This window comes from Micropterus dolomieu, unplaced genomic scaffold, assembly GCF_021292245.1.
Source record: "Micropterus dolomieu isolate WLL.071019.BEF.003 ecotype Adirondacks unplaced genomic scaffold, ASM2129224v1 contig_9831, whole genome shotgun sequence".
NCBI lineage: Eukaryota > Metazoa > Chordata > Actinopteri > Centrarchiformes > Centrarchidae > Micropterus > Micropterus dolomieu.
In genome coordinates, this window is record NW_025738817.1 from 963 (window position 1) to 11,387 (window position 10,425).

General features: G+C 39.2%; 1 protein-coding gene across 2 annotated transcripts; it reads right to left on the reverse strand.

The window, feature by feature from the left end:
• Positions 1-229: 229 nt before the first annotated feature.
• Positions 230-9,612, reverse strand: LOC123965481 (complement C3-like). Of its 2 annotated transcripts, XM_046042000.1 has the most exons (8): positions 9,488-9,612; positions 9,215-9,382; positions 8,968-9,130; positions 2,438-2,581; positions 2,197-2,320; positions 1,833-1,867; positions 1,597-1,668; positions 1,449-1,489 (listed from the first exon to the last, which is right to left on the reverse strand). In XM_046042000.1, the coding sequence occupies exons 3-7, from the start codon at positions 9,073-9,075 to the stop codon at positions 1,606-1,608; spliced, it is 474 nt and encodes a 157-aa protein (XP_045897956.1). In that variant the 5' UTR covers positions 9,076-9,130; positions 9,215-9,382; positions 9,488-9,612; the 3' UTR covers positions 1,449-1,489; positions 1,597-1,605. The 2 variants fall into 2 exon arrangements, with proteins under 2 accessions (XP_045897955.1, XP_045897956.1); XM_046041999.1 differs by lacking the exons at positions 1,833-1,867; positions 2,197-2,320; positions 2,438-2,581; ... (1 more) ...; positions 9,215-9,382; positions 9,488-9,612 and adding exons at positions 230-515; positions 619-702; positions 799-869; positions 1,042-1,156 and having other exon boundaries at positions 1,277-1,489; positions 1,597-1,696.
• Between the last annotated feature and the right edge of the window lie 813 nt (positions 9,613-10,425).

Here is a 10,425-nt window from a genome sequence, read left to right on the forward strand (position 1 = left end):
CCCCTGTGTTAAGCTATCGTTTGTTATCATGATATCACAAGACAATTATCCTTTTATCATGGGAAAACAACATTCATTATCTCAAAATCTCTAGAAAACAGAGTAAAAAAAAATAAGAAGACAGACACTGACTTAAAATTTTAATGGATGGCTGCTTAGGGCTTCTGTACTTATCCCTTAAACAGGCCATGATTTTTCCAGAGCAATTCAAACTATTTGTGGCACTTTCTTGTCACAAATCTTCTAGTAAATACAAGTACTGAAAACATTTGGAAGTGATGCATGTTTTTGTCACTCACCAACACATTCAAAGCCTTCTCAACTGCATCTGTCCCCCATCTATTCTCTATATCATAGAGACGTATTTTGATGGGTATGGAGCCAGTTACCATGGGGACAGCAGAGAAGGACACAAACTGGGAAGACTGTGACTTCACAGTAATGTTGACAAAAGATGTAGTGGTGGCTGATCTGGGGGAGCAAAGACCTTCAGTTTGTTCCATATGAACTGCTACCTATAAAAATGCAGGTGTCCACGGAGGAAAATAAAACAAAAAATTGACAATTAAGATGTCCATCAGGTGGTCACTGTTTTAAGTGCCATTAGGTTATAGCTACCTGTAGGCTGTCAGAGCCATAGTTGTAGAGACACAAATGCCCTCTTCGATGCTTTGACCTCAGGTGGCTTAACTACACAGAAACCTGAAGGAAACATAGAATAAGTAAATTCCACTTATTAATGAGTAGCTCCTCAATCAAATATCGAGATGCATTTGTGGAATGGGAAGCTGTTATTACCGGTAGCTGCAGATAAAGTGATGACCTGAATCTCCCACGTGGTGATGGAGTGAGGTAAGACCATAGAATAACTAGGGGGTTTCATTTAAAAAATAATTGTTTTTAAAATCCATCTGACAAATGCTTTATGTATAGTGTTACAGTTTGCAGTTATAAGACTCTACTTACACTGAACAGTAGAAAAAGCTGAAGTTCTCACATTGGCAAGATTAGAAGCAATTGTCATACATGTGTACCTCTTACCTTCCTTTGTCATTTACATCAAATTCTGTGAATGCGAAGCTTGGGGGGAAAAATCGCCGAATGTTCTGTGAAACTGTATCCAAGAAGAATTCTTCAATGTCAGCAGTGCTTGCAGCTAAAAATGAGAAAATGAAAGGTTTGTAATTAAACAATGTTCTAATCATGCCACAGTTACTGAACTCTATCTAAGTGAATGTGTAATGTATTTAATGTCCACATGACAGTTTCATCTTACTCCTGCCAAGTCCTTTCAGGGAATCCTCTTGGATCTTTTTTTGTCTCAGACGCTCTCCTTCAAGGCAGCATTTTAAAAAGGCTTCTGCACAAACAGGATTTTCTTCGACCAGAGAGACTCTCTTAGCTCTTTCCTGACATGTTCGTCTCATAGGGTTGAGATAAAACCCTTGAATACAAAAGTCTTGCAACTTTTCATTGTAAAAGTTAGATTCTGAAAGTGACATTAACAAGAAAAAGACACATCCTTAAAGCATATACTGACCAGAAGTATCTTACATTATTTCAGACCAGAGTTGTAATACCACAAAATTGTCTTACTTAAGGTCATCATTTCCTGTTGAAGGTCCAAAGAGCGTCTTTGTCGGCCAGATTGTGAATCACAGCCAAGACCTGGAAAAGTAGCTCAGCATGGGATAAGTAAGATAGAATTTGGATGGTTGTTTATGAAAGCAAAAATTTCCTTTAAAAAGTTAATTTCCGCATTAATGGATGCAGCTACATTGTAATCTCTGCATTCATAGGGCTAACAGTTATAAATATATATTCTCTCCTACCTCTAGTGGTGGTAACTTTTTGGTAAGTTTAGTTTCTGATAAAAAGAAAAAAAGAAAAATCTGAATGGCTAGGTATCGCAAGGTGAGAATATATTTTTGTCATTTTGGTGAACCAGCCCTTTAATAACACATCCTTTCAATACTGAAACACGCATACTTTAAAATTTTACTGTATGTCTGTTAGTTAATGTTCTCTATACTTCAACTCAGTAATAGTACATAACTGAACTATTTGCGATCCAAAATCTTACTTAACACCATCAGAAAAATACTATAAAATACTAAACTGGAGGAATAATCTATTTTTCATATTCTCATTTAACATTTTATAGGATTTAAATGAAAAAAAAACTTTTTGTCATACTGTTTCTCCACATTGACTGGAAGTGAGATACAAAAGACAGGCCAGCCCCTGTTAGTATAGATGCAGGATTATATCCTCCACTGTATGAGCAACCAATGTCACTTGGCTGCATAGAGGAAAACACCTGAAAAGTGGGAACAAGAGCTTGCATTTACTATATTGTAATATATGGGTGGAATTAAATAACCACAGTGTGTTGTAAGAAAGAGTACATGTGAAAGGATTGTGTGAAAAGTGTTACCTGTTTGGCTGTGAGTTTATTATCGGCATGGAGAGCATAGAAGGCCTTATCCACAGCCAGCAAAGCCACTCTGGCTTTCTGACCATGTAAATCAAAGTTTAGCGAAGCCTGTTTCCCAGGTTCAAATTGTCCTTTATGTTCTACCTAAATGAAAGTTAAAATATTATACAGAGATTTTTTAAATGCCATTGTCTACGGTCAAGGTTACAGTACATGTGTATGTGTGCTGTGTCCAGTAGTTAGTAGTTAATCAGTAGATTTATATATTTTGTATGAAAAAGAATGACAATTGCATGCAACCTAATAACAACCACCACAGTAGTGTTGCAGGTTTTAGTCTTCATTATTTGGCTACATTCCCAAAACCTCTTTCTGTTTATAAAAAGAATACCAAGAAGTGTCCCCCTTATACAGAATTAACCTATTCAAACACAGTCAATAGAGATGAAATTATGTTTGTCTACTGTCTCACTCGGCCCCGGCAGGGACTGCCCATTGTTTTGACAGCCCATTGTTCCAAAACCACAATAGTCCACAAAATGTCACATTGGACTGGAAGCCCATTATCCCGAAACAAAAACCCATTGCTCTGAGAATATACAAGTCAATTTTATTTTATTTTTATAGCGCAATATTGTATTCTCGTTGACAGGGTAAACATGGACTTTAAGTACTAATGTTAATAGATTATTTATGACTTTAGTCAAGCAAGGATCAGGATAACCAGAGATAGGACCTAGACACATAACACCAAGACAGAGCAGGTTTAGTTTAACAGAGATTAATAAACAATAAAACAAAAGGAGTACACTAGCTTACGATAAAGAGTAGACAGGCTCTCTGAGAGACAATGTTCTACTGAGGGGAGAATCGAGAAGGTCCGATTGAAAGGCAACTTGTTTTGGCAACTGTTAGGCTACTTGATGTCTGTGGGGAGGTGTGCGGGGACACTGACCGACGGCCTGTATAGGTCCAGAACGGTGTTCTGGCGCTGCTCCTTGCAGGCGAGAAGGGTGGCTTGGTGGTGGTTGCTTGGGCTCACTCTCTGACGAGTTGCGGCGGTGGGCGATCAGTGGTGGTTCTCATTCAAATTATCTGGATTATCTATCTCCTGGTGGTTGGTGTTATTAATTAAAGCAGAAGTGGTTTAGTAGCGTAGCCTATGGCTACGGGAAGGGGTGGTGGGGATGAGGGAGGTGGGTGGAAGGTAGTTAGTAAATGAAGTCATAAGAGAGAAGCATCGAGTGAAAGGCCAGATTTATCTGAAGAAAAAAAATTATGAAAATGAGTTCTGAAGAGTTTGTGGTGCTATTTCGAGTCACGGATCAGAAGCAGGGAGGTGGTGGATTTAGAGCATTAAACCCACTGAGAGTTGCTAGTGCCTTGGATAGTCAGATTGGTAGGGGAGCTCTAGCTAAAATACTGTCAAATGGGTTGCTGAGAGTTTGTTGTAAGATAAAAAAACAATATGATATTGGCAAGGAGGTGGGGAAGTTGGTGGTTAAAGTTGAAATTGTTGGCCCTAGACAGAGGCAAGCAATCAAAGGAGTGTATGCTGGATTGTCAGATAAAGAAATCTTAGACAATGTTAAGGGCGCCCGAGTGACTAATGTTATGAGATTCAAGCTCAAGGAAGGGAGCAATGGGGACTCACAGTCCTGCTTACATTCGAAGGTAATGTTATGCCAGGGAAAGTATTTCTTGGAAGTATGGCATACCAGGTAAGGGAGTATAAAAGACCACCCTTGCGCTGTTATAATTGTCAGAAGTTTCGACATGTGGCGGGATCTTGTCGGGCTAAACATAAATGTGGGAAATGTGGTGGGGATCATGAATATCAAGCGTGTAAAGCAGAGGCCCCCAAATGTTGTAATTGCGGAGGAGATCATACAGCAGCGTTTCATAGGTGTGAACATTTTGTTCAGGCCCAACGGGTCCAGACAGTGAGAGAACAACATAAGGTCTCATATGCAGAAGCAGCTAACAAAGTCAACTGAGAACAAGGAGTTGGGAACAAAAAGGCAAACAGCATTCAGCAAGTCTCCCCAGTTGCTCCAGCATTCTCCCCAGATATGATCAATTTGAGTAGGGAAACATTTCTGGCTTTCATTGTTGATGTGTTGGTGGGAGCAAAAGCATCAGTTAAGAGATCAGACACAATCAAAATTGTGGTCGAAGCAGCTGAAAGGTTGCTGGGTGTAAATCAGTTCCTACCTGAGCAGTTACACGAGTACATGAAAGGAGAACAAAATGTGAGGACTTCACAGATATCAGGACTAGAAAGTATGGAGGAGGTGCTTTTGGACAGTGATGATGGTGATAGTTTGATGTTTTATATTCTTCAGTGGAATGCCCAGACTCTTATTCCCAATGGACATGAACTAAAGAGATTTGTAGATGCATTTAAAGAGAAACAAGAACTGATATGCATTCAAGAGATGTGGTTAAAGGCTAGTCTTGATTTTGTTATTCAGGGGTATAAATTTGATGAGATTATGGAGCATGTAGGGGATTTTAATGCCCATAACCCATTATGGGGAATTATAATGGCGAGATTGTACAAGACTTTTTGGACAAGTATGATCTGGTAGTGATAAATGATGGAGGGCCAACTAGGTTCCACATTGGTAGGAGTACCAGCAGTTGAATTGATTTATCAGTTGCTTCCTCAAGATTATCCAGAATTGGAGAATGTGATATTATGGACAGATATACTATGGGTTGTGACCACTATTCAATTTTATGTAGGTTTGGAAGACAATTAAGTAAAGATGAAGAAGAGATAATTCCAAAATATAAATTTGCTCAGGCTAAATGGGATGAGTTTCAGGAGAGAACTAAATATTTAGTTGACACTGTGGACAGTGAAACATCTGTAGATGTATGGAATGCATCCCTCAGTTCTTTTAGCTCTTTGTACCATTCCCAAGAAACAAAAGCCAAGAACTCGTATGTTGGATCCTTGGTGGAATAAAGAATTTGATGTAGCGGGAAGGGACAGAAATTGAGCTTATAGAAAATTAAGAAAGTATCCAATGGTGGATTTTGGAAGGAAAATAGCTGGAGAAGATTTTGTGAAACACTGGGCCCTGAAACTCCTGTAGGACACTTGTGGTCAGCTGTGCATAGAATGTAAGGTCTGTATATGAGGAAATCAATTCCGGTTTTACAGAAAGGTGGGGTAGAAGCAATAACCAAAGACAAAGCAGACATGTTTGTTGACGTTTTTTAAGCACTGCATAGTTCTGGTAATTTAGGAGTTGAGAGCAGTGTGAAAAAGACTCATCTGTTGGCAGTTAATAAGTGGAAGCTGAACTGGAATTCTGATAATGAAAATCCAACTAGCTGGTATTTCTCCATGAAAGAATTGAGGGATGCTATTAATTTTGGTGCAGACACTACCCCTGGGAGAGATGGCTTATCATATGAATTATTTAAACATCTGGATGACTTAGTACTTGAGGAAGTTCTTGCTCTGATTAATACTGTGTGGGGAGAGGGTTGTTTGCCAGTAGAATGGAAACATGCAAGTGACCCAAGCTCGTATCGGCCTATTGCATTAACATCAGTGCTTTGCAAAATCATGGAAAGAATGATAACAAATAGATTAGTTTACTTTTTAGAAAGTAAAGGATTTTTTACTGAATTTCAAAATTCAGTATAAAACCCCTACAAGAGAAAGGTACCAGATTTTGGATTATGTATGTATGGTTCCCTTCTAGAGAGAGCGAAGGATTTTAATTTTTGGGTGTCTGGTTTGACGAACGAATGACTTGGGCTGTTCATGTTAGGAACATTTCGTCAAAATGTGACAAGGTTGTTAAATATAATGAGAAGCCTGGCGGGATGTGACTGGAGGGCAGATATACATTTAGAATATCAGGCAACTATAAGGGCCCTAATTGACTATGGGTGTTTTGTTTATGGTTCTGCAGCCCAGTCGGTGCTAAGGAAGTTAGACACTCTGCAGGCTAAGGCACTCTGTTGTGGAGCTCTCAGCTCTCTCATCTCCAATTCCTGCTCTGCTAATTGAAAGTGGTGAAATGCCTTTATGTTTAAGGCGTATTAAGTTGGGAATGCAGTACTGGATCAAATTGAGTGGGTCTAATCTAGCACTCCCAGCTAGGTGCCTTATGCAAGGATCATTAGACTCTTGCAGAAAGATAAGAAACAAATTATTTTTTGAATGCATAAATCAGTGGACAAGAGAATTGAGAATGATGCAAGAAGACACGGCACTTTACACAATTCAACTACCTATTCCTTACTGGTTACAAGAACTGGATATTGATCTAACTTTTTTACAAGAAAAGAACAAATATGTGATTGCTCTAAAATTGGAAAATTATCTGAATAGTGGGAAGGGATCATATCTGAACATTTTTACAGATGGTGCCAGGGAACCAGAGAGTGGGAGAGCAGGATTTGGGGTGTATATAGCTCAACTGGACCTTAGGATTAGCAAAAGAATTACAGACGGAAGTTCTGTCTTTACAACAGAGCTACTGGCAATTCTTTGGGCTCTGTGGTGGATTGAGGACATGAAAATAAGAGAAGCCTTAATCTGCTATGATTCTGCAGCTGCCCTGATGGCCTTGAAAGGTGGTAAAGCAAAAGCCTGTCCTGATATCATAAGTGAAATTCTAGCTATATTATTTAGAATTAAAATGATTGGTAGCAATGTTATATTCTGTTCGGCCCTTGGACATGCTGGAGTTGAAGGAAATTAAGTAGCAGACTGTAGCAATGAAGTTAGAAACAGATATCAATATATCATTGGGAATAGTGGAACTAAAAGAAAACATTAAGCGAGTATTGAAGGGGAATGGCAAAGATTGTGGGAAAATGAGACCAAGGGGAGACATTATTACTCTTTGCAATCTCAGGTTAAAAAAGCCAGGCACTGTTATGGATCCAGAAGAGATTCTGTTAAAATCTGTAGGTTAAGACTTGGGCATTGTGGGTTGAATCAGTCCTTATATGTCATTGGAAAGCATCCTGATGGGCTTTGTGAGTGTGGGAACTCTAAAACAGTGGAACATGTTTTGCTGAAATGTAACAAATATAATATAGAAAAGAGCCTTTTATTCAAGAGATTATCAGATTTGGGAGTTCTGTCATTCTCAGTCAAATCTACATTGGGTCAAAATCAAAACAACCACTTGATTGTCAAAGTAGTATTACAGTTCTTACACGATACAGGGCTATATATAAAAATCTGAAGTAGTAACGTTTTCATTATAGCGACTTCCTGAGGAGTGCAGTAATATGCCTAGAAGTGTCTAACTGCTGTAAATCCATACGAAGAAGAAGAAGAAGCTTACGATACAGAGTTGAGACAGGCAAGGGTCTAAGCAGGCAAGCAGTCCAAAGAGGCAAATAAATCTAAATGGGAAAAGGCAAGAATCTAAAATCCAAATAATACAATAAGTAAGAACGCTTGACAAATCGATGAAGACGACTGGCAACAGACAAGGGGAAACATACTGACTTAAACTCAAGTGAGGGGAGGATAAAAAGACACAGGTGAAACTAATTAGGGCACGGCAGAAAATCAAAACAAGTAAGAACAATACACAAAGGCAGGAAGTAAAGTAGCCTACACAAGACATATGAGGAAGGATTCTTTCAAAATAAACAGGAAATTACAAAACCAAAACCCAAAAACAGAAGCACCTTGAAGTCCAATCTGACATGGATAGGGAGCCAGTGAAGTGAAGCTAAATTTGGTGAAGTAAGTGATTGTAATCCAATACACTTTTTTTAAAATTCAGCAAATACAGTAGCTCACCATTTTGTGTGTGCTCTGTATAAAATGTTTTCCTACACAGCCCTGGCTCTGCAAAAGGAACACAAAGAAAGTGGTGCGGACCTTCCCCACAACATTGTTCCAGCCAACCAGCAACAAGTGGTATTCATGCTCGTGCACAGGAGCAGTCTATGGCACATTCAGGCATGCTAGACTCCAGGCACCAAGGAGAGAGAATGTGAGAGGCAGAGTTTCTGAGAATGCACAGCAGGGAGGGGTGTATTTGTTTGACAACAACACTCTTTCTGCAGAATCAGTTACTTTCTTTTTTTTGTAAGACCCTAGCTGCAGCATTCAGAACCATTTGAAGACTTTTAGTAGTAGCGCAAAAAAACAAAAACTGAGTATAATTTGGCCAAGAGAAAAGCTGGGTTAAATGTTTGTCACATGATTGTATCAGAACAGCCAAGGCATAGAGACTGTAGGCTATCAAGACAGCTCCGACTGAGTTTTTGATCAGCCTACATCTAACAACTATGGTGAGCACTAACTGAGGTAAAACTTGATTCTGACATTGGAAATATTGTCTGTGACAGTAAAATCTATTCAGATGTTGTTTGAAGAGTGTATTTTTGGAGCAATGGCGTTGCCGTTACGGGCTGTTGGACAAACTTTTGGTCCAGTGGACCATTTTCTGACTATTGTGGTTTCGGAATAATCGGCCGCAGCAACAATACCAAGGCACTCTCAGGCTGCAACTTTATCTGTTCTGTTTACTCACCTTGACCTTTATCTCACATTCATCCCTGACATCTACCCACACCGAGTCAGCAATGATGTTACCATGCTGGTTGTAGTAGTAGCCAATCAGACGGAATGATGGCACCATATCAGGCGTTATCTGTATATTGTCTATGTTTTATTAGGATCCCACGGCTTAAGACCTACAACATAAAAATGTCAAATATAAAAAACTGTTGTTTCTCTTTTTAAACACAAACCCTGATGTATTGACTCAGATATCTCACCATGTAGTATATAAACCCATGTTTTTGGCCATTTATGGTGTTATAATTCACAGTTAGGAACTCGCCCACAGAGTACATCTTGTTGGTAATACTCAGGTAAAGGTAGCTGCGATTTCAAGGTGAAGGAGGACGAATTCTTTTCCATTCCTGAAGGCCATCTGCCGAAACCTGATGAAGTTAGGGTGTAAATAGTTACACTATACTAAAGCAAAACTCTAGTGGTTTATCAGTTTGATAAGACCATTTAACTTATTGTTGTTTAGGGATACTAACTTTAACAGTAATCCAATACACATTGGGAATATTAAACACAGGATACACTGCCCCCTCCTGGTTAGTAGTGGCATTCAACGATTTCTCTGAAGATTCTGGTACATCAATCTTTACTGGCACACCAGCTGCTGGGGAGCCATCTGGGAGAGGCAGGACCACCTATAATAACAAACAAACAACATTTTTTACATACAAATTCATCACAGTCATGTACATAACTGTGAACCGATGTGTTAGTTTCATGCCTACCACCACATCTAGTAGATATCCTGGAAGGTACTATGAGCTCTTTAAGATAAGATGGTGCCTGACCATTAAGAGCTTTGTAGGTAAGAAGAATGATTTTAAATTCTATTCTGGATTTTACTGTAAGCCAATGCAAAGAAGCTAAAACAGGAGAAATGTGATCTCTTTTCCTGGTTCCTGTCAGAACACGTGCAGCAGCATTCTGGATCAGCTGAAGAGTCTTAACGGACTTTTTCGAGCAGCCTGATAATAAGGAATTGCAGTAATCCAGCCTAGAAGTAACAAATGCATGGACTAGTTTTTCTGCATCATTTTTAGACAGGATGTTCCTGATTTTTGCAATATTACGTAGGTGGAAAAAGGCGGTCCTTGAAATTTGCTTAATGTGAGACTTGTCGACATGACAAACGACATGTCCTGATCAAAGATAACTCCAAGATTCCTCACAGTGGTGCTGGAGGCCAAGGCGATGCCATCCAGGGAAACTATATCTTTAGATAATGCGTCACGGAGGTGCTTAGGCCCCAGAGCAATAACTTCAGTTTTATCTGAGTTAGAAAATTACAGGTCATCCAGGTTTTAACATCCTGAAGGCACATTTGAAGTTTAGCTAACTGATGAGTTTCATCTGGCTTGATCGATAGATATAATTGAGTATCATCTGCATAACAATGAAAGCTTATGGAATGTTT